General features: G+C 45.2%; 8 protein-coding genes across 8 annotated transcripts; 4 read left to right on the top strand and 4 right to left on the bottom strand.

Annotated features, from left to right (window-relative positions):
- Nucleotides 1-1,990: 1,990 nt before the first annotated feature.
- On the bottom strand, nucleotides 1,991-3,269 carry BDV27DRAFT_170005 (uncharacterized protein; the record flags this gene model as incomplete). Its single annotated transcript, XM_032075181.1, has 2 exons — nucleotides 1,991-2,862; nucleotides 3,188-3,269. 2 exons carry the CDS (start codon nucleotides 3,267-3,269, stop codon nucleotides 1,991-1,993), a joined length of 954 nt encoding a protein of 317 aa, XP_031920901.1.
- A 107-nt stretch (nucleotides 3,270-3,376) lies between these two features.
- On the top strand, nucleotides 3,377-4,146 carry BDV27DRAFT_164169 (dCMP kinase; the record flags this gene model as incomplete). Its single annotated transcript, XM_032073656.1, has 4 exons — nucleotides 3,377-3,428; nucleotides 3,499-3,776; nucleotides 3,831-4,022; nucleotides 4,072-4,146. 4 exons carry the CDS (start codon nucleotides 3,377-3,379, stop codon nucleotides 4,144-4,146), a joined length of 597 nt encoding a protein of 198 aa, XP_031920900.1.
- On the bottom strand, nucleotides 4,089-5,038 carry BDV27DRAFT_78587 (CYTH-like domain-containing protein). Its single transcript, XM_032077587.1, has 2 exons — nucleotides 4,403-5,038; nucleotides 4,089-4,340 (listed from the first exon to the last, which is right to left on the bottom strand). Exon 1 carries the CDS (start codon nucleotides 4,982-4,984, stop codon nucleotides 4,412-4,414), a length of 573 nt encoding a protein of 190 aa, XP_031920899.1. The 5' UTR covers nucleotides 4,985-5,038; the 3' UTR covers nucleotides 4,089-4,340; nucleotides 4,403-4,411.
- A 1,044-nt stretch (nucleotides 5,039-6,082) lies between these two features.
- Nucleotides 6,083-6,726, top strand: BDV27DRAFT_138658 (uncharacterized protein). Its single transcript, XM_032069284.1, has one exon. It carries the CDS (start codon nucleotides 6,201-6,203, stop codon nucleotides 6,441-6,443), a length of 243 nt encoding a protein of 80 aa, XP_031920898.1. The 5' UTR covers nucleotides 6,083-6,200; the 3' UTR covers nucleotides 6,444-6,726.
- Nucleotides 6,727-6,832: 106 nt separating this feature from the next.
- BDV27DRAFT_151005 (uncharacterized protein) lies at nucleotides 6,833-8,798 on the bottom strand (the record flags this gene model as incomplete). The annotated part of the gene is made up of 10 exons (XM_032071313.1): nucleotides 6,833-7,042; nucleotides 7,085-7,180; nucleotides 7,259-7,546; nucleotides 7,579-7,850; nucleotides 7,886-7,900; nucleotides 7,933-8,044; nucleotides 8,155-8,187; nucleotides 8,224-8,628; nucleotides 8,673-8,677; nucleotides 8,729-8,798. 10 exons carry the CDS (start codon nucleotides 8,796-8,798, stop codon nucleotides 6,833-6,835), a joined length of 1,506 nt encoding a protein of 501 aa, XP_031920897.1.
- Nucleotides 8,799-14,167: 5,369 nt separating this feature from the next.
- Nucleotides 14,168-14,750, top strand: BDV27DRAFT_78534 (uncharacterized protein). Its single transcript, XM_032077586.1, has 2 exons — nucleotides 14,168-14,296; nucleotides 14,359-14,750. The coding sequence occupies exon 2, from the start codon at nucleotides 14,381-14,383 to the stop codon at nucleotides 14,744-14,746; it is 366 nt and encodes a 121-aa protein (XP_031920896.1). The 5' UTR covers nucleotides 14,168-14,296; nucleotides 14,359-14,380; the 3' UTR covers nucleotides 14,747-14,750.
- Nucleotides 14,751-14,754: 4 nt separating this feature from the next.
- BDV27DRAFT_151003 (aminoglycoside phosphotransferase family protein) lies at nucleotides 14,755-16,264 on the bottom strand (the record flags this gene model as incomplete). Its single annotated transcript, XM_032071312.1, has 3 exons — nucleotides 14,755-15,656; nucleotides 15,720-16,103; nucleotides 16,168-16,264. The coding sequence occupies 3 exons, from the start codon at nucleotides 16,262-16,264 to the stop codon at nucleotides 14,755-14,757; spliced, it is 1,383 nt and encodes a 460-aa protein (XP_031920895.1).
- A 2,512-nt stretch (nucleotides 16,265-18,776) lies between these two features.
- BDV27DRAFT_151002 (uncharacterized protein) lies at nucleotides 18,777-20,887 on the top strand (the record flags this gene model as incomplete). Its single annotated transcript, XM_032071311.1, has 11 exons — nucleotides 18,777-18,836; nucleotides 19,023-19,154; nucleotides 19,225-19,403; nucleotides 19,453-19,674; nucleotides 19,746-19,867; nucleotides 19,929-20,070; nucleotides 20,125-20,189; nucleotides 20,233-20,413; nucleotides 20,463-20,499; nucleotides 20,529-20,748; nucleotides 20,784-20,887. 11 exons carry the CDS (start codon nucleotides 18,777-18,779, stop codon nucleotides 20,885-20,887), a joined length of 1,464 nt encoding a protein of 487 aa, XP_031920894.1.
- Nucleotides 20,888-22,716: the final 1,829 nt, after the last annotated feature.

Here is a 22,716-nt window from a genome sequence, read left to right as displayed (position 1 = left end):
AGGCCTATAGGCCTGATCTAGTGAACCTAGAGCGCCATGGAAAGGATATTTCGATTATGATTTGGGCCTCTATTTGGTATGGTGGCCGGTCAGAATTGGTAGTTCTAGAAAGGGACGAACTATCTAGAGATGGAGGCTATTCAACGAATTCCTATATTGCCTGCCTAGAAAAGGGTCTCCTACCAATCTACAAGCCGGGAATAAGATTCCAGCAAGATAACACTAAAATCCATATATCTAGGCAGGCGCAATCGTGGTTTGAAAGGCATGGTATATGGGTTCTAGATTGGCCGCTGTACTCGCCTGATTTAAACCCCATTGAAAACCTCTGGCGCCTACTTAAAAAGAAGCTAAAGGAGCTTTATCCTGAACTCTTTCTAGATGGGGTATCAGAAATAGATATGGAGCGTTTTAGGCAGGCTATTCAGACTGCGTGGAATAGCCTTGATCAGGAGGTCATAAATCGCCTAGTTCTTTCCTGGCCACGCAGGCTTCGAGCTGTATATAAAGCACGTGGATGGTATACTAAATATTGAGCTTAGGAACCTATAGAACCTATTCTGAGCTCAGAGGCTTTTAATTTCGTTGAGATATTGAGGTTTAAAAACGGCGGCTCGGAGGCGGGAAGCCGGGTGTTGCAATACTTTTGACCTAGTAGTTTAGTTTGGCTAGTTTCCGTGTTAGTTGGGATTGTTATATCAGCTCGGTAGTTATCAGATTCAGTTACAGTTATACTGCCCGGGTATATACCTTCTTCGAAGTACTGCTACCAGAATATGGTAATATTATCAAAATCTGAATTACTAACTATACCGGCCAGCTCTATAGTTACTCTAGAATATATCTTTACTGTAGTTCTATTCAGGATCTGAATCAAGGGTAGATAATTGGTATTTTTATAGTTCAATGTTAGTATCTACTGTATACAAGTTGCAAAGTTGTTCTGGATAGCGGCAGCCCAGCGGTCTATTGTATAGCTGTCAGTTTCGGTACCAGTCCCGTTCTTCTCGCTTCCAATTATCTTTTATAGATTCGCTAAGATACTATTCTGGATACTTCAACTGTCTTATTTACTAAGATTTAGATTACTTGGGTCCTGAATACCGGTTATCAGTAACGGGTTAAAAGCCATATTATTACCCTTGGACAAAAGGTTATACGGGCCTAGTGGCTGACAAAAGATCGATATTTATACTATAGTTAGATTACAGTTGTAGGCTTAGATACTATATTCAGCTACTATCTACTCAATACAGACCTGTAACTAGTTAAGGGAAATATAGTTTATATATATCTTATCCTGAAAGGTCCTAGCCAGAATTATAGCTTTACGGGAGACTGTGTCCTTGGTCTCTATTTACTATTATAAGTCTGAATATTGCTTCTCGATAGACTTTAAAATACAGGTAATAGTGTTAGTACTATTCTATATCTGTATATAGAGTAGCTGCGAGTCTTTGTCCAGTAATAATAAGCAGATAAGGTTAGATCTATCTATATTGTAATCCATTTTGCCCTTGAAGTCAATATTACTGATTTTGATCTTGGACAACAGCTCGTTCAGTGTCAGATAGAATAGATTATAGTAAAGCAGATTTAGGAAAACTTCTGTATATACTTGGAGGACTTTATCTTGGATAGTCTATATACCGGTCCAGCGCTATAACTATTACAGGGAGATATATTTGCAGTCAGGTATAAGGGTGGGATGTGTGAAATAGTGTGATATTAGAGAAGTGGCTTATCCTCGCGTTGATGTATAGTTATATCTGCCTTGCCTTAGGTATTGTCGCTGGAGTTCTGTAGAACTCCCGGGGCCAAGTCCCTTCCCTTACATAAAGGCTTTTAATTAAGTTAGAACAAATACTTTTTGTCTATGGCTATATAATTCTAGGCCAGTATAAAAGGCCTTCCTTTGTTTGTAAATTTAATAAGAATTCAAGAATTGCACCTTTTTTTATAGGAACTCATATTCTTCATCTTTCCACAATTACCAGTCCAACTTTGGATCACTCATTGTAGTACCACAAAACTCCGGAGTTTTTACCCAATCATACACGCCACCACGCAGAAAAAAGTTATCTTTATCGAAGTGAACGCGGCGTAAAGCATCGCTTACGCCGACTTCCAAAATTGACGGAGTTGGTTCACCAGTACCCTTATTGAGGAAGCGCATATATTCGTCCATGATGAGATAGGAGCTCTTCATGACCTTATTCGACTCAGCAATAAAACATTTATTGTGAGCGTGGGTCTTGCAGAAGCGCTCATATTCCTCATCCGTAATCGTGAATTTCCTCGCATCCCGCAACGTGTCGCTGGAATCATTCTCATCCTCCACGATTAACACCTGGAAACACTTCCACCGAAATGGGTTGATCTTCGCGATCGACGCGTTCATATCTTCATCGAAATTGAATCGGTTCACCACCGTATTCAACTTGAATTTGATCCCATGCTGCACACACAATTCTGATATCCGGGTGATGTTTTCCAGATGGGCCCCGGTACCTCGCCCGATCTTGACGTTGGTTTCCTCCCGGAACGAGTCGCATGACACGGCGATGATATCGATGTACTTGCCGTATGTGGAGAGAAAGCTTTGCGTCAGTCGACTCCCGTTCGTCACAATTGAGACCGACTCGATCTGCAGTTCCTCTTTGCAGAATTTAATCAGCGATCCGAGGTGCTTCGGGTAGAGTAGCGGCTCCCCGCCAGCGAAGTTTATCTTTCTCATTCCAGCATTCTTCAACAATGCGAGGCCCTTCTTTGCGGATTCAAGTGGCTCAAGGTAGGAGGTCTTCGCGGTGTGAAAACAGAAACCGCATTCATAATTGCATCGGCGTGTAAAATGATAATTGACTGAGAGTGGGGTTTTTTGTCGTCTTTGTATGAACCACCACCGCACTCCGGCGTAAAGAACAAGTAATCCCGCGATGATGAGAGAAGCAATCATTGCGATCTGGTTTTTTGTTTTGATTTTGCAAAATGGGGACTTGAATAGAGAAAACCATATATATAACCATCGAGAAGCTGCTCAAATTGGGCAGCTAAAGGCGTTCGTTGGGAATACTAGATCCATGGATCGGTTTTCAGCTGTGGTGGGGTACAGTCGCCGATCTACATCTCTCTGGCCACCACTGGCCAATTGTAGCCAACAAGATATGATCTACCACGTCGCACAGACCTATAGATTCAGCTCGGATATAGGCAAATCGTGGCTGAATCCATACTGAGCTGAATACGACGCTAGATATATAGGGAGTCATTGCGGAGTACTTAGGCAGCGGTCAGGATTCCTTCCCCGTCAGAGCCTACCTACTTGAAGTATTTTCAATAATATTCTTTCACGAGAAGGAAAAAAAGAATAATCATCATGCCTGCCATAGCCTATTCTTCCGAGAAGCCCAAAATTGTATTCATTCTAGGTAACGTTGGTTTATGGTTGCCTTCAATTTCGTGTTGAGTGGATACTAACGATACACGACCTCTTTAAAGGTGGTCCTGGGGTAGGAAAAGGAACACAATGCACGAGACTCGCGACCGATTTCGATGTTGTCCACCTCTCTGTCGGCGATCTCCTTCGAAACCAAGAGAACCCCGAGCTTGCATCGTTGATTAAAAGCACCATGACCGCAGGTGGAATCGTACCGCTCGAGATAGTAATGGCGGCAATACAGGATGCAGTGGACGGGCACGTGCGAAATGGCCGGAATGTGTTTCTGATGGATGGTTTTCCTCGTAACCTGGAGCAACTTGCAGCTTTCCAGGAGCAGGTAACTGCGCACCCCTCTCAGAACCCGAGATTGGGATATCTGACCAAGTCATAGTTCGGCGACTGTTGCACGACACTTTTCTTTCAAGGCCCTGAAAATGTCTTGCTGAAACGCGTTCTCAATAGACACAAAACATCCGGAAGAGTCGACGATAATGAGATTACTTTCCGTAAGAGGATACAAGGATACTATGATCAAACCATGCCTGTGATTGAAACGTTGAGAGAACAAGGGCAGGTCATAGAGGTCAGTACAAGCGATGTTGCATGGTATTTGCTCTACTAAGGATTTCCAGATCGATTGCACCGGGGATTTGGACGAAGGATATGACACAGTAAAGCAGGCTTTTATAGAAGCCGTCTCCCTTTGAATTCTGAAGTGATGGTCGCGTGACTGTCTTCTCTGCACGTCCATCCATGATAGTGAAATTGCCGTGGCCCACTGCCGGACGGCAGATCGCCCACGCCGGACCATCTTCCGAATCCATGATTCATATGCTGCGATAATTGCCTGACAGTCTCGTGGATTTCACTTTGTTTGCTTGTTTCACACAGCTTTAGACCCCTAATCAGTTCAGCGTGTTGTCTTAGAGAAGGGATCCAGTATCTTAGAATTTTACCACTTACGTTTGCACGTCAAACTGGATCACCGAACTTTTCAAAGTAAGCCGTAAGCTTTCCCTTAGGCCGGCTATTGTCAAAGAACCAGGCGTATTTCTTCATAAAGACATCGATGTCTCGGTGCGCTTCCTGGGCGTTTTCATGGGCAAGTTCAATTTCCCCCACGGCATGGCCGAAATCCGTACTATCCAGCATGACTGAAAACTTGTCATCCGCCAGGAATGACTCTCTTGTCGTGGTGAACTGACAAATGACGTCCAGTCCCAGATTATCCCCTTTTTTCTCCAAGGTATCCGGGAGAAACTGGCCTACAATCTTCTGGATTCGACTGTAGTCATTGATTTCCTCGAATGCGGTTCGAGTGAAACTCCCTGCAACTCGGCGTTTCAATTCCCACGCTCCCTCGCGTTTTCGAATCCATATTCCATTGTTGGAAAAGATGTTTCCACGATCAAAATAAGCATCGGAAAAGCGTTGAGTGCCCCGACTTGCTAGACTCAGGAATGCAGGACTGCCCTTGTTGAGTCGGAAAACATTGCGGAGGAGAGGGTTGAAGCTGAACTTCTGCTCAACCTCAAGAAGAACCATGGTATCCCTTCTGTTGCAGTTTTTATGGCTTCTTATACGGGATGCATATAGATGAATGATTCGTTCTAAAATATTTGTCCCGGTTAAGGGCGGCACGCGTTGAGGGTTGGGGGCCGAGTGGGTTAACCCTTTTCAAGTTTAGGGGCGTTGCGGCCTCCTGAAGCTGCTAATGTAATCAGACGCGCGGCTGTTGACCGCCACCAGGAGCATGGGCCTCACCACTCTCACTTCGGACATTTATGAGAGGATAGAATTCTACTTCCGTTGGTTACAAATTTTACCAGATCCTTGGTAATAACACCTTTCTTCAAGAGATAGACCGTCCAACATGAGTGGTATCGTGAAGAGACACAGTCGGAAAGGAGGCCTTTCAAAAGGGGCTAGCTATCCTATCCCGCAGTTGATTCCTGTTCAATAGTTCCCAAAATTTGCTGTAACTACGCCGCAGATGCGCATTAGCTTTCGCAACTGCACAAATAGAAGGATATATCACTGGGTCTTAATGATTATCATAATTATGGTATCAAGAAATGGCAACTACTATAGTACCTACCGATAAGGTCAAGCTTTTATTAATCCATTCAATTCTGATGTTGAAATAAAAGTCATAGAAAGATATTTGAAACTCTTCCTACAACAGGTGGATTATGGATAACTAAAATTAGTTCTCGGGTTCGGGTTCGGGCTCGTACTCGGAAAAGGACTCCGGCACCACAAGGACGGCGAAGAAATGAGATTCAAGGCCCACTTGCCTTTACAGAACTAGGTTGATCTGGCTTTTTATCTATAAAAACCAAATGAAATTCCAGTTATCGAAGCATCGCGTTTCTATTCAATTTATATATCAGCAAGTACCTCTCCTCGAAGCACAAAGGGAATCACAACCATGTCCACCAAAAGCATTGCCGTCATTTAGATGCGGAGGTATGGGTCTGGCCATCGCCCGACGCCTTTGGTGTTGGTAGACGACTATTTGTTGCCGACTTCTCAGATAAAATTCTCTCTGCGGCTCAGGAAACATAGACAAATGAGGGTTACATGGTTGAAATATCCCAGGTGGATGTGTCCGATTATGATTCGGTCAGTCGCTTTGCACATGCCGCTGCATCGCATGGGCCCATCGAAGCAGTTATCCATACGGCCGGCTTGTCCCTATCCACAGGTTGTGCGCAAAAGATCCTCGAAGTAGATCTTCTCGGCACTGCCAACGCTCTTGATGATTTTCTTAGAGGTGGCGCAGTCCGGAACGAGCATGGTCTGCATCGCCAGTATGGCTGGTCAGATGGGCTCAGGTTTGCCATCAGAGCTAGAGCGTCATCTCGCGACAGCGCCTAGAGATGAGTTGTTAGAGCATGATGCTCTGAAGATTTATGCGGCCGATCCTCATGGCCCTGTACAAACCTATGGTCTGTCGATACGCGGGAATTTACTACGCGTTCAGGCTTCAGCTAAAGCATGAGGTCGCGTTGGTGCGAGAGTCGATTCCGTTTCTCCCGGCGTCATCCCTACAAGCGCTGGGCGCCAGGAGATCAATGGTCCAGCTGGAAAGTTCATAGCTCCGAGTCCCGTTGCTCGCGTTGGAACACCGCAGGACGTTGTGAATGCTGTTTCATTCTTGACTAGCTAGGGTGATTCTCTTGATTTGTGAATGTTGGACGTATGTTTATGGTTTATGTGGTTTTCGAATGGAAGCGACAGCTTATTAATGGTAGTTGACACTGGTTTTACTCGTTCGAAACTACTGTGATGGACTACTTAGTTAGACTGAAGGTAATTATCAAAACAGTGTTATGCCTAACTTTACGACTAGTGGCTGACGCCATATAACGAACGATTTACTCTACTTGACTAAACATCATCCAATACCCTTCTTGACCTGTCCTGAATACGTTCACCTATCTCCAACACCTCCTTCCTCATCGACCTCGACGAGATCAGAAAATAAGCAATAAACCCAGTGCCCCCCCCCCCCCGGGCCGGTGACACGACCTTCTTCAACGTAGTCCGTTCAGCCCTAGTCACGTGGGGAGCCATTTCCGGTAGTTGGTGAAGCACCTGCTCGGAAAAGTCATCGGGGGCCCGAATAGTTCCTCGTTACACATGAGTAAAGCAGATCTCATAGTGGTAGTGGGCATAATAAGTGAAAGGGTGCGCTATAGCGGTGAAGCGCTCGCAATCGTCGAGGGCGCGGAGGATCTGGAGGGCACTGTAGTCTACTCCGAAGGCGTAGACAGTCACAAGAACGGCCTATAGGCTAGGTGGTCGAGCATTGACTTCGATCAAAACCACATCTGGCTGGCGGCTTGCAGTTGGCCCCGTGTGGGTGAGTTCGACGATGCCGTTGGTCTCCTGATACCGCATCGAGGAGTTCTGCACCCGGGCTTCGAGGTGAAAGACGCCGGAGCGGTATCCCAGCTTAATTGGGGCTTGGTATAGGGACGTTCCAATGGCCTGTATCTCTACGGGATCCAGTCGACTAGGTAGGATCATCACCGTCTTCGCGAAATTGTCGGAAACTGAAGCATCTGTTGCATCTGTCTGGCATGAAAGATTATGCGATATCTCGCAGAAGAGGAGCTCTCATCCCACAGAACGAAGTTGGCATCTACCTCTGGACTGTCGACGTAGGTTTCGATTAAAACCCAATGTTTCGAAAATCCTGTCTCTTCCAGGATTTGTGCAGCCTGACGGAGGTTAGAAGGGTCGTTGACTTTCTTGACCCCTCGGGAGCCGCCACCTCGACATGGTTTGACAATCAGAGGACACCGAAAAGCCTGTGGCTTTGATTTTATGCAAGGGTCGTCTCGCTGCGCTGTACTTTCCACAAGTAGATTCTGAATATTGGAACTGAGTAATTGCTGTGGGCCTGCAGATATGATGCTATAGGTCCATTTGGCAGACCTAATATTTCTGCGGCTTTTGCAGTTGGGAGAACGAATTCGTCTGACAAAAGAGACTATCGAATCCTTTGCCTCTTAACGCCTCAGCAATTCTCTCTGGGAGCCCCGCGTCGTCGATAACATCAATGGCAACGAAATCATCACGTATGTAAGTATACGCCTCGTCTTAGGGCCAATGTCCTGGGTGATCTATGATAGTCTTGATATTTCGAAAGCTTTGTAGCTTTGTATGCTCCCTGATGGCCGAATGATCCTTTCGCGATGTCAAACGCCCCCTAGCATGGCGATTTTGCGTCGAGATGGCTTAGTCGAAAGTATCCAATCAAAAGACAGTCAGACTTTCAAGTCTTCATCTAGTAGCTTCGAAGTAAGCTTTGAAGTGTGCTTCACAATGAATGCCCCTGGGATGGAAGGCAATGGCGCTAGGAGAGAATTGTCCCTCTGAGCCGAAGTCGGCGAAAAGCCACTGTCCGGAGTCGAGAACCGAATGACCGAGTCCACATAGTCAGAATCTTGAAACCTCGAGTCGGGGATTTTGCTGCTGTAAAAGAACCTACGACGAGGAACCAGGATCCCCTTCATTGCCACTTCAGCCTGGCCGGCGGAGGCTCTAACCTTGCGGACGAGATGCTCGAGGGCGGCGCCTGTGGTAGACGGGATCCGATGGTTCCCGGCAACAGATGTAGGAGCAATGCCCAATAACAGATCAAGATTGAAAGCAGCGTGGTGCCTCCACTGCAGGTTCTAACCACCGACGACAGGAAACATTTTGAGGGTGCTGTTGTGACCGTGGCTATATCAATAAGTGTAACTAAGGCACATCATTAGCTCTAGGTCTACTTACCATTGTCGTCAACCGTAACCAATAGGACTTCAAAGGCAAACGCATTTTCGCTAACGTTAGTCGAGCCCATGGGCGTTGGTAGCCTTGTGGATGCTTTCAGGCGATTTCAGGTATGTGGAGAGGGACTTATGTTTTCTCAATCGCAGAGCAATGAAGAATAGCATATCAAGGACCCATTGGCTTACTGGGAGGCCATAATACGACCTAGGCACAACGTATGGGGAGTTTGTCATGGTACTAGGATACACAATATATTGGCAAGGGGTTCCAGCCAGCGGCGCTAGGCTGAACATAGTTATAGGATCTTCTGGCCGCTAAATAATCCTATAGAATATATTAATTATTATATTTCCACAAGGAATAATCCTTTAGATGCTAGCCGCCCGTGACCGGCTATCGTCATCCTATGATATTTTGCTTTACGTGTCCGCCTTTGATAAGGTACGCTAGACAAGGGTCTGTAACGCTGAGAAGGAGCAATTTGAGTGGTGCTGGGGAGCGGTGCATAGTCCTGGAAGCCTTTGCTTATATATAATATCAAGCCTTCCTTGAATATGTTTTTTGGTTTTTGTCAGTTAATGTGAATACATTACATATGTCAAGAATATAAGAGATATCATATAGCTAATAAAACGTTTTCCCCTAAGCGCGACGACAGTGGCACAGGTTTTGACTACGTATATAAAGCACCTATCCAACCTTCGTGCCTGAAATCGACTTCAAAATGAATAAAGTAAAAAATAACTAATCAAAACTAAATATATATAAAGGGAAACGGGCGATTATCAAGCCAGAGGCTAAAGTCATCTGAATGCCTTTTTTGAATGTTATATACTGTATTCTGGTGAACCTATGACTTGAGAGTGAGGCTGGAATCACATCACTACCAGTGTAGTCGCACCTGCAACCCTTTGGAAAATTCACCGGTAGTTTATGTGTTTTAAAATATCTCCGACGGCTGTCTTGCTCTTAAGCAACACCGTCTCCATACAGAAATTCAGCAATATATGATTCGTCTAAATGAGGATCTTGGTATTTAGATTACTGTATTCATAATCGCCTGTCATTCTTTGACATACCTGTGAGCTTAGATAGATACATATCGGAATTGAGGGGAGCTTGAATCCGAAGGAAGGATACAAGTAAACAGAAGAACGATGTAAACCAAAGTGAGTACTGACAAGAGCGGCTGGAGATGCCAGTTTCCGGTTGTTGTCATTGTACAATTTATAGCCAATCTCCATATTTTAGTAAGTTGCTCTGGATATGAGCCCGGTCTGAGCCTTGATGGGCTATCGTCACATCATACAAAATCTAGGATTCGCGAGATGTGCGTAGGTAAAATATTATCTCATAGTATCTCTGAATCATCGATTAGAAGCATTATGATATCCGTGTGCAAAAGTTGTAACCCGCTGTATGAAATGGCATGCTTATGGGTTGGTAACGTGGACATACCCTATAGGATAGAAGTGCCTGCTAGTAGGCGAGGCGGCCAATAGTGCGAAAACAGTGTCTTACCATGGCTTGAAACTACATCATATAAACGACAGGGATATTAGTTATGTTGCATCGTGTGTTTCTCTAGCTGTGGCGAGGTTCCCAACAATGATGTATCGAAGGAATATTTCCCTGTACATGTATCCCAATGTAACAAATGTTAGAAATAGTGAATGGGGAATAGAGTCTTGCCCCGGCCCCCAAAAAGAACCCTAGCTGGAATTCTGGTCATGAAGCATTATATGAAGGCGAGAAAAAGAGGCCTAAGACTCTTAGTTATACAATGTGCTGTGCCGCAGAAACTTTACTAGATTCGATATCTGTGTTATCCAGTTTAACTCCTGTCTTGGAATGAATCAGAATGGTATTGAACATTTAAAGCCCGGAGAAAAGGACAAAGTAAGATGTTTAATATAGAAAAATGTGGCAATTCTGGGCTCAAGCTACAAAGATACAACACAGGTTTAAAATATTATAATATGTCTGGGTCGGATTGATCTAAGAAGTATAGATTTAGAGAGTCTATTTTGGGCTCTCTATGAGACTATTTCTCCCCCTTCCCTGTGGCTAGACAGCCCCTAATGGCCCCATCTTAGATGTGTTAGAAGCTAATGTATAGCTATATATGATCAAAAGATCAGTTAGTCGGATTTACCAGAAGGAGAAAGCTGTGATATTTCCCTAAGGTGTTGCAACTGGGAGGCTGGTATATAGTGAAGTTATTATTGACCAATGAGTATTGCTCTATGTTGACTTATTGTAATCAAATATAACAGGAAGTGCCTACAATAGCAGTACAATAGCAACTGAATTGACATATAAAGAAGACTTCACTTCCAGGACAGGATACTACAACTTATGGCAGCTTCTTTATATCCCTACGGTTTCAGACATATCGCTGCTATATCTAGTAATTTCTTTACCTATCTCCCAAGGAATCATGCAACCCCCTCGATTCTTTGTCATTATTCTAATGATAACGGTCTGTATCCAAGCTCAATTTAGTACTCGGTACTGGAGCAACCCTAGAGGGAATCAGTATCTGTGTTGTACCTCGGCTCTCGGTTGCTTAAACAAACCGGCATTCGATTGTTGCATGGCACCGCCAGGCCGCGCGAACTTTGACTGGGTTAGAGCAACATCTGCCGGTCCTCCAGGTGTTCTGGCCTTCTTTGAGACCGACGCAAGTGGCGACTGTCTTGGGTGTTCCAGCACGGGAATAATCAACGCCTGCTATCACAACGTTCCCTTTGAGACAGCAATGATCATTGGTGCTTCCAGTGCATGCCCCAACCATGCAAAGAAGATGACGGCTGGTGAAGTCCCGGATAACAGCACATCCTTGTGTCAAACCCCTCACAAATTTAACACGTTAACAATCGGTGGTTATAACTACAACATCTCGCACCTTCCACTGGAGGAGCTTGTTGACGACCTTGTAGCGGACTTGCCGGGTCATAAGTTGTTGCAGAAGTGGTCACTATACCAGGACAAAGGGGTTATGGCTAGGGATGTGAACGTTTGTTGATAGCTAATACTGATGGACTACATGTCGGTGACTGACGATTTGATTCTTACTTTTTTGAGTTTGGGTAAGTGTTACTGTTTGACTTGGTTATTGTATATAGTTTATGCCTTGTGTAGTACAGGTGAGGTGAAGTTATATATATGATATGAGATCGATGTAGTGGTTTATTGGACTCTCCGCAATAATTATGGATTTATCCACGGCTTTAACTTCTGTTAATTTGCTCTTTATGTTAGGTGCGCTCAGTCAGAAATATATAAATTTACGGTAAATCAAGCCAAGTGTATAGGCTAAAGGGGAAGTAAGCAACAACTCAGCTGACTATACTAGTAGAAGTCACGGGCGTCGAGACTCATATAAATAAGTTTGCCTCAGTCTGTCCCTCGTTCTGAACAGAACTGAATCCTCTTATATTCTCAAACTAAAAAAAAGAAAAGAAAAGAAAAGAAAGGTGGCCATACCTCCCACCCCCCAAATTTTTGGGTAATCAGCTAACCAAGGATTCGTCAGCTAGGACTTGAACATGGACAAGAATACCAATGCCAAATCCACCTCCAAGAAGGGCAGCAGATGTCACCAAGTTGATGCTTTAAGGCTTGATGGGGTGGATTACGATATCAAAGGGTTGCCTCTGGAGGAAATTGCTCAAGACATAGCAAACGATGTACCGGCGGATGCGATGAAGAAGAAGTGGGGATTGGATGAACGCAAGATGAATTGATCATGTTTCACGTCGCATTGATGTCTTTCCTTCCCACTATTGTTCTGGTAATAGGTCTTCACCTGAGCGATTGTGATTTGAATTGAAGCATTCGTGCGGCTCCAGATAGAGGAGGAGAGGAAAGAGGTGATGTCCAAGACTGCAAAATGAATGAAAGAAACAGATGATGCGGCTCTGGAGAAAAACTAATTCAGTCCAGCGTTTATAATCAGATGCGGTATGACTCGTCGAGTGTCAAAATGGCCTAATTTACAGCAGAATTATTATTTAGGCTTAGGTAGTTGAGATATTTATAAATTTTATTATTCAATTATACAGCAGTCTTAGCTTATTAAAAAATCATATGCCTAAACTAGCTTGTCCTAATTACTGAAATTATAAAACTTAATGATTATAATAATTTGAACGAAAAATTAGTGGTGCAGGTTCCCCACTAGGGCCAAGCTGAACCCACCGCAGCCGCTGATTTCCAGGTACTCTGTCCGTACAGCCTACAGGTACGGAAGGCTGAACCCACCTAGATTAGAATCATTAGATGAGGTTAGGTATACCCAACTTGCCCACTCAATTTAAGTAAAATCTTCTTCCTAATTAATATTTAAATATACCTAGTATTTACTTTAAGAAAAGAAAAAAGAAAAAGAATGAAAGAAAAAGGAAAACAATCTAGATATCCTAGGGACTTTACTCTTGAATCTAATCTGATTCGTGCAGTCAAGATGCTCGCGAATTGTTTCAAGACGGCCTCATTGACACGACTCTGGCGAAATGGCTACAATGAAAGGAATGACATCGAATATTCCCGTAAGCTTCCTGAGCTTTCTTTCTCATATGTTGAGATTTGTACTCTTGTTCTGGGGGCGTACGCGTAGCTCACACTGCCCAGCTACGCGCCCTTCACACCGTTGTCACGAATCCAAATGTAGAATATAGCATCATGATTTTGCGAATGCTAGCGCACGGGGTTAAGCTTGTGTGCGTCCAGCTTACTGTGAGCCATGTGGTCCTGGATTTGTCTTTCGTTTATGATACTGAGCGATGGTACCAAATCGCAGTCTTTCCATGCGAGTTGGCAAACTTGTCGGGAGATGACGTACCTAGCTAATGACCTCACACTGTTCCACTGTATCACGCTCGATCGTCTATTTGTCCGATGTTACCTAAAGTACCTTTGATCTAGCATCATCCGGCCTAAACAAACTAAGGGAATTGAAAGGTGTAAGGGACCAATCATGGGCAGGGGTCAGCCGCTTGCCATGGAGCTTGCAGCTGTACAGAGTAGCGGCCAACTAGTGGAGGTGGCTGCGACTTACCAATAAAGAGATAACTTGGGTACGAGCAGGGGCAAAATGACCATATAAAAGATACAGGAGTTGCGCTAACTGCTCAATCCCGCATGCGCGAGGCCAGTCACATTTAGCTGCATAGAGACCTGGCGTTTCGGATTGGCGTGGCTGCGCCTCATACTGGCGGCAAGGTGGAGGAATTGGTTGGTCAGAGGATCTTCGAAGCTTGCAAGGCTGGCTGCTGGTGAGCATGGACCCACTGCAGTCAGATGGTTATGCTGGAGTTCATATTGAGGCCAATCAACCCCTAGTGTTCATCACGCGCCCTGTAACAAAATTGAAACGTTGGAATCTTGAGCAGTACGGGCGGCGCTAAGATCCATTAAGAAACAATGGGTAATTCCAGTCCAGCGTGATTTAAAGTCGAGAAAGCCGCCTAGAGAAACCCATCTCTTTCTTTCCCCCTCCTTATATTCCACTGGAATATTTGACTTCCAATTTCCAACCACCAGACAAACGATTCATCTGAAAAGGTAGGGACCATGCACATGCTGTTGACCGATGATATTCTGCTCACAATTTACTATTGACTTAGGCCTCTGAATACCACTGCGACTATGTCCGGGGCTCTCAAAAAGTTTGGCGACAAAGTCGTCAATGACCCAAAACAAGTGGCGAAGCTTTTCAAGGAAGCAGCCCCGGGCACTCGACTTCTCCCATCACGAACGCCTAAGAATGATGCAGAATATCAGTGTCGTGTTGACGTGGGCGAAGAAATAAAAGACAAGCCAGGTTACTACAACGTTTACCTCCAGGTCAATAGCCAGGCACAGAGCGATGGCCTCCAGGACTGGCTGAAGAAGAATCCTCATGGAAATCTTGCAGCGGCACAAATCAATCGAAAGGCTAAAGACGAAGAGCGACCAGAAGAAGGCAAGCGAGTCATGGCGGAGTTGATTGCACAGGCAAAAAAAAATCTCTGATCTTAATATTAGGCCTGTTGTGGTGGAAAAGGCCAATTCTTGGCGGCTGCTTGGGGCGTAAGCTCTTCGCTCATTGTTTCAATGTACATATTGTACAGCTCCTTGTTTGCCTTCTCTGTCGCTTCCCATCGACTATTTGGAACCCAGCCGGCATTATCGGTGGAAAGCTGATTCTTCACAAGATCCCAGAGATAAAGCCTGTCCTCATATTGCAATTTTTGTTTCTCATGTCTCTGAAGTTCATGTTCTGATATCAAGAAGGGGCAACTGCCCGGGAGCCCCAGCAAAGACCAGTCCTGGTACAAACGAATCAAACAATGGCGTAGAGGGACCAAGCTACCATGAGAGAAGAGCTGGCAGTAAGTGAAAGGTTCCCACAATCGGCGATCAAGTTTCATAGCATTATACACGTGTTTATTATGTGCAAGGCTAGACATTTCGTAATATTTTGACCTCGAAGCTAACTCATTCTCAATGGTAGCTTGTTCCTTTTGCTCGGAACTTAGGTCATCAAAACCATCCGGTAAGCTGGGTAAGTCGGTGCCAGGATTATAACCCTTGGGTGGCGTAATAAACTCCGGGAATTGAGCTTGTATGAACAACGGACATAGTTGAGACGATTGCCAATCGATGATTCCTTCAACAATACTGGGTTCATTCAATGAAACAAAGATATTTCCCAGGTGTAAGTCAGTATGCCAAATAACAGAGTTTGAGACATCTGTCACGCGTGTGTCATGCGACAAAACCGGGAGTATCATGTTCACTTTCTCCAGCAGATTTTCGTATTCAACGATTGACTGCGACTCGTCAAAATTGTGTAGTTGACGTTGTACCTCATCCCTTGCTTTCGCAATATGAGCAAACTCTCGTTGTACAATTGATGACGCATATTCCGAAAAACGCACCCCTAGGTCGGATTAGTACCGCTCGTCAAATATCAGTTACATAGCATAAATGCTGGAGTACTCACATGGGCCCATATCTTCTGATATCGGTTGGTTTATGTCGATGAAATTGCCGTGCCACCATGTACGTTTACAGGATGGTCCGATGCAAAATAGGCCCTCTGGGTCTAGATTTGGAGGAAGTGGATATTGTCGGTACGTAGCAGGTAACGATTCGCGAAGAAAGAGACTGCCGTATGCTGGAAATGATATATGCGCAAGTTCCTTCTCAATCTGGACAATTTGATCAATTATTTTGTAGCGCTCCAAAGTGTTCATTGCCTCCCATATCTCGGACAAGGCAATCCCTTTAATTTTTTCCATTATTATAAACTCCGCACCGACCGCATTGGCAGCATCAGAGCTCCAGGCAAGAACTTCCGGAACTCGAATGGACGTCTTTGACCGTACTATGAAAGGAAAGCATAAGCTACACGCTAAAGGAAGTTGTGAGTGTAAACGCATAACACATACGAAACTTGAGAGTGGCAACTTCAGAAGCCGTGGTCAACGACGGCGGGCCGGCATTTGGACAAGGAATCTTTGCTATGACCTCGTTGCCGTCGTCCATGGTGAGAAGTAATGCTTTGTTGAAGCTTCCTTCCAGCTTGACAACGCGAACACACTTTGTTGCATCACCAAATTGTGCTGCAGCTAGGCGACAAAGATTATCAAGATTAAATTTGACATAACGCAGCTGTTTTTGGGCCTTTTCGTCAACGAGCCATCGTCCTGACGTATATTGAAAGAGATCATCCGATTTCTCTGCATTAACCTCGAACGTCACATTAGCTATTTGATAATCTAGCAGCTATATGGAGACATGTTAAATGAGATGGCATACCCATGCGGTTCAGGTCAGAAGATTTCACCGACATTGTTTGAGTGGTTCGGTTTGGATACACGAATGCTGCATTCGAACTGAGATGACGAATAATAGCTGGAACTTTGCCAGACGGAAACTTTGAAAGCGAATGACCGGATATCAATCGAAAGGAGTATCGAGCGGATAGCTGCCTCCACATAGTAACAGTAGAGCTCTGATTGCTGCAAGGCTCAAGCTGTGAGAATCCACTAAGGAGCTAAAAGGGACGGGTGGAAACGAGGCCCCAACTGAACAAAACACCCAATGATCACGTGAAGCACAGTTATAATGGATTCCAATCAAGTCACCTGAGCAGCGTGTCCACGTGATGGTAACAAAATATATTGCCGCTAGACAGATTTATAAGTGGGCCTACAACAGTCATTTGCTAGAGAGTGTTTGCACACTGGGGAGCCGACGTCTGACAACGTATTTATTTATAGGTGCGGGGCCGGGTCGTGTGTTGCCGGACGCCGGCTCAAGGCCCCGAATGCGCTGCAGCCATTCTGGGGATGGTGAGGCTCTTAGATGTCACAGCCCAGAAGAGGAGAGATTCTATCCAGAGCTGTGAACTCCGAAGCTCAGAATCGAAGACAAACTTCCCTAGTCATAATTGACCAAGCGACTTCCTGTGAGAAGCCCAGACGCCATTCACATGGACTGGTATACGAAGCTTAAGAAACGATAGTTGCGTTGAGCCAAAGAAACCCTCCGTATAGAGGATTCCATATGGATCTGATGATATCATTCGCTGTAAACATAAGCACATTGGAGACTTACTTGTCGACATCCTCAAATCAGAGAAGTTTCCGAAGATTGAGTGTGTCTATGCCATTCCGCTAGCCCAAGGATCATACTATTTCTTTGCATTTCCGCTGACGTTCATGGGCCACAGTCAACTAAAGCCTGCAGAGGCGGGAAAAGCCCAAGCAATAACGCTCTAAAGTGAAGAAGGTTTCTATTGTCGTCTTCGAAGAGTATCCAAGCAAACAGCCGTACCAAAATGTTGTCTACTACCCATGGTGGTACAGAACACATACGTCAGGCCAAGGCCATCTTAGTAAGCATAACACTTAAAAATATCATCAAAGACAGCCAAAAACAGCCATCTCAGCGTTATGTGTAGATTAATATATAATATCTATAGGTGTGTGACTTCTATAAGAAGGGTATAATCATAATTAACACTATAAGTAGAAAGTATAACCCTGTAGATAGCCTTACTAAGCTACTAGCTGGTAATGGCTATAAGTACTTTATTAACCTAGTATATGTTGTGAATATTAGGTCAAGTTATAAAATTCCAAATGGAATAGGGGGCCATTGGGAAGGCATCCAGGGGCTCTATTAAACAAAGAAAACATAGACGCCGTACCTTTGTCAACATGATACGCACAAGACGGTATTACTGTACGTGTGGAATACAACCTGACTGATAAGCAGCTCCTCCACAGCATTAACCAACCGAGTGGACTCTGAGTACATAAGCATACAACGACGACCCTCCCTTGTCAAATGCTTGGCTTCGACAGTTCAACTCCCGCCAAGAGACATCTGTGCACGTTTTATATGGAGGATTCAGACTCCAGCTGCTCGCCGAACGAATGGTCTGCGGAAGACAGGATAGTGGAAGCCAAGATCAACCCCTAGCCCTAACTCGGAAGTAGTCGTGTGTCCATCCAAACATATTATCGGGGAACCACTCTAAAGTGTCCGCAATTCAGGAATAGTACATTAGAAAGAACTTCAACAGAAGAGTTTGAGGTCGTATTTTTTCCCTCGCAATTGCTATTATTGGCAAAAGCCATCGGATAAATACTAGTTGTTCTCCTATTGCAGATTGAACCGCCTGACAAGGACGCGCAGGCCATATGGAATGCTGCATGACCCCGCTCTCTATTTCCCCCAGCCCTACCGGATTCAGTTAATATCAGCACTTTCTCCCTTAGCTCTATAGCGCCTTATCGCGCTGTCTTATGCCTTATTACACCACTAACAGGGGTTATGTTGTAGGCAGTCCATAGAATGAAGGCTTGGGGCTGCCGGCTTAGAGCTTAGCCAACTTAAATCTTCTCAGCAAGATAATCAAAGCCCTTGAATAGACCCATGAGCCACTAGCATCAGCCTTGGCTCTTCAGGCATAGGATTGTGCATTCAGTAGATGCAGTGGGCAAATGGCAAGATCTCATAGGTGTATTCTACGGGGTTGCGTTTCACAATGGAAACAGCTTCTTTGTCTTTAAAGTGCTTAACATGTAAGCTTATAGGCACCCAGGGAGTTTAGCTTAGGGCTAACATTCGACTGATACTACGTCTTGGTCATCCAGTCCTCTCATCCCTCTTTACAAAGTTCCATCGTAGCCTTGCGCCGTTGGGAGAATAGCAAGAACTGTGGGTTTCGCCCAAAAAACCACAACATTGGACTGTTGCACTTACTCCCATGTTAAACGATATGGATATCTAGACAGCACAATATGAGATACGGGATGCAACCGAGGATGGAATCAAGCCGCTACCCCACATGGTGGATTCAGTCCCATTCATTGTTTGGATAGCTCTTGTAGCCGGTGCATCAAAAAGATTCACCTTCTATGCCGTCTCCGCTGCATGGCATATGTCCCTACCCTATCTGACATAGAATCAAAAGGTCCTAACAGCCTGTAGAGAACTACATGCAAAATGACCGTGATAGTATTGCCGTTCCGGGAGTTCTGGGTCTTGGTCAAGCAACTGCCACCAATATCCCCAATGCCTTGTTTTTCTTCTTATTCTTGGCCCCTCTGCCCTTCGCTGTTGTTTCGGACCCATGGCGAGGGCGATACAAAACATTATGCATTTCTTACATGTGGGTATCATGTCCCTCCCACTTGCCGGTTGAAGCTGAGTATCGACAGCCTGAATCTATGTGGATGTATAGTGCTCTTTATTACCTCACTTCTAGTGGTATCACAGGATTCCATCAAAACTTTCAGAATGGCTCTTGCCATGGTCTTGCTGAATCTAGGAGCCAGAGGTGTGAAAACCACCGTCTCTCCCTTTATAGGTGATCAATATACCACTCTGATTCCACAGTTGGTCGCCACGAAGAAGGCTGAGAGAGTCATTGCCGATCGCACGTTGACCCTCCCATAAATATGCAATGTTTTCTACTGGTAAACAACAACCCGCTGCAGGACTGTCCATCTAGGTTCACCAACATTGGAAGTCTCTCTCCGATTGCTTCGACTTATTTGGAGAAAGAAGTTGGCTTCTGGGCTACCAACTTCCTGCCGTTATGTTCCGCCTTACTGTTACTACAAGATTGGAAGTGTCTAAGTTTAGAAGGTCAAACTCGCGCCACAGGGAAATGTTCTTCAGCATGCGGGAAAAGTCCTTGCGTCCTCCGCCCGAGAACGATTCCGACTCGATGCAGCAAAACCCACATTCCAAGCTGAGAAATATGGTGGAACTGTTCCGTGGGATAATCTATTTATCTTGGTGATGCAAAGGGGCCTCATAGCCTGCAAAGTCATGTTTGTCGCCGTACAAGTCGGTCGATCTGTTTGACTCAATGATATTGAAGCCAGGGCTTGTTTTGTACCATTCTACCTGTGCATCAATCAAATCACCAATAACCTTGTGTCCCAAGTGGGTCAGATGCAGCTGGGCGGCATCCCCAACGACTGCCATTCAAGCGCTCAATCCCATCGCCTGTATTCTACTCGGCCCGATCATCCAAAAAAAACTTCTTTACCCCTGCCTTCAAAAACAGGGAGTCCCATTCGGGCCGATTACCCGTATGAACTGGTTCTTCGTCACGATAAGCTCGGAGATGGCATTTGCTGCAGGGTTACAAAAGCCGGTCTACACCCCGGGGTCCGTGCTATGAATTTCCGCTGACTTGTCCTGACTCCGACGGTGGAAGAGTCCCCAACAATATCAGCATCTGGGTGCAAACCCCTGTGTGTACTTCTTGCTTGCGTTTGCCGAGATTCTAGGATTGGCCACTCTATCTGAGTACAGCTACTCGAAAGCGCTCAAGGATATGCGCAGCCTGGTGCAGGCCCTGCGACAGGTCACAGCTGGGACTGGATCTACCTTGGGAATGGCCACGTGGCCAATTGCTGTTAATCCAAAGATGATGTACATGTATACGGGACTGGTGGCGACGATGGTTGCCGTTGCTCCGGCTTTCTGGGTGGCGCCTAGGAGTCACGACAAATCGACGATGAGCTAAATGAGATAGGGTTGATGCAGCCGGATAGTCAGGAGGAGATGGAAGAGACTTCGGCCAATGCGCGTCCAAGGGGTAAGGGTATCGAGTTTGCACACCTTGGATACATAATCTAAACATTCTATTTACATTTAGGCTGGGTGTGGACAACTCCACCATAATGATCCTTCAGAGTAAAAGCAGGAAATTTTCGAGTATATACCACCAGCACAAGAGCCAAGTCTAATAGTCTTAATGCCAAAGCCTCTACATTTAGGATGTAACATAATTGGAGTCGTGTCTGGTTGTCGACAACGTGCTCCGTTAACCTCAAGCTTCAAAATATAAAAAAAAAAAAAAGCGAAAATGCAGGGCTTGGGGGCTCACACCTGTTTAGAAACAATGGTCATGTTATTGAATTCATCATTCAGGTATCGTATAAAGAGGAAACGACACGCTATCCCCAATGTAACATGTAAACAAATGTAGGATTTGTATTTTGACATAAACGGACATACATGCTCTGTGGACCGTCATGCAACAACTTGACCTGATCTAGAAGCCCAATCTAGTAACCCAACCCTTTGGATTCCCAGGGCTAAGACAGATGTTCCCCTTTAAACCCGAAATCCAGAGCGGGTTATGGGCGGGTTTTGCGGGGAACCCGACCAACTCTGTATAAAATATCCTTGAATATATAAGTACTACATCCGGACAATCTCTTGTCAGTTATTATTTTCTTAGGATAGGCCATAATCATCTTGGTGAACAAATAGAAAGACTAAGTAGCTATATATATGAATGGCAGACGGATAACTATTTAGGGCTCAGTCATGGATCCGAGTGGGGCTTGCTCTACACTTATCAATTCTGCTAAACATGCATTTTCGATCGGGATTTGAATAGAGTATACTTCTAAAGGTTGATTCCAATTGCTATGCTGACTTGGCAGATTTACCTGGGATTCAAAAGTCGGAAGCAAGTCACTGACGGAATCATAAACCTGAGTATCTAGACTAGTTCTGCCTGCGGGTCCTATTTCAGATACTTTATAGTATTTATATATTTTTGTATGACTTCATATCAATCTCCTATGGATTCTTGTAATGTGAATTAGGGGATAAAGCTCGAAATCCCTAAGCCGCTGAGCTTATTCTGACCCCTTCGCACTAAATCCTTACCTCCAGCAGCTGGTACCTTGACTTACTCCCCCATGACGCGCAAGGCTGAATGCTTTGTAGCGAGTGGGTCTACTGAAGCGTCACCACGCGTCGTTCGCCAATGAAACGCAATGATAGTCATAGAATCCCATGTCCGTTCACTCCCCCAGCTATCTCACTGGCTAATCTCACCCGAAAACCAGCTAAAAAGTAGGCCTCGGGAGGGGGTTCCCCTCAGCCCGGGCTGAGCGAGATGAGTCTGAGCCTCATGCCCAACGCTATAGGCTTTCCCTCTCTTCTGGCCTTCGCGTAATTTGACTGCTGAGTTCTGAACCTTCCTTTGTCAGATTTCCTCCGTTCGAGACGGATGACCGAAAATGCCGCAGAGAAGGTTGAGCCACAATGCCTATCGAGTGGGTTGAATTTGTCCGTTAGAAGTGGAGCTGATCGCAGCCATGGAGATTCTCGATGAAGAGCACCAACCACTGCCTCAACTAAGCGGAGACACAAACATCTACAACCTTGGTATCATCAACAATCATAATGTAGTTATTGCTGGCCTCCCCAAACCAGGGAACTGCTCTGCAGCCACTGTTGTCACCCAGATGCGCATGACCTTCCCTTGCCTTCAGTATGTCCTGTTGGTGGGCAGCGGCGGGGGTATGCCGGTGAAAACAGAATATGGGCCGGTTCGACTAGGGCATGTTGTGGTGAACCAACCAACAGGTATACACTCTGGAGCAATACAGTACGACCATGGTAAAGCGCAGACTGGTCTTTTCGAACGGAAAGGCAGTCTCGCATCC

Source organism: Aspergillus caelatus (genome assembly GCF_009193585.1).
Source record: "Aspergillus caelatus strain CBS 763.97 unplaced genomic scaffold BDV27scaffold_397, whole genome shotgun sequence".
NCBI classification, from domain to species: domain Eukaryota; kingdom Fungi; phylum Ascomycota; class Eurotiomycetes; order Eurotiales; family Aspergillaceae; genus Aspergillus; species Aspergillus caelatus.
Note: the sequence above shows the minus strand (reverse complement) of the source record. Positions and strands in the feature narration are given on the sequence as shown.

What these genes read in the sequence shown, in the direction of transcription:
- BDV27DRAFT_78587 (XM_032077587.1), bottom strand. Translation starts at nt 4,984, where the DNA reads ATGGTTCTTCTTGAGGTTGAGCAGAAGTTCAGCTTCAACCCTCTCCTC.
- BDV27DRAFT_78534 (XM_032077586.1), top strand. Translation starts at nt 14,381, where the DNA reads ATGTCCGGGGCTCTCAAAAAGTTTGGCGACAAAGTCGTCAATGACCCA.
- BDV27DRAFT_138658 (XM_032069284.1), top strand. Translation starts at nt 6,201, where the DNA reads ATGATTTTCTTAGAGGTGGCGCAGTCCGGAACGAGCATGGTCTGCATC.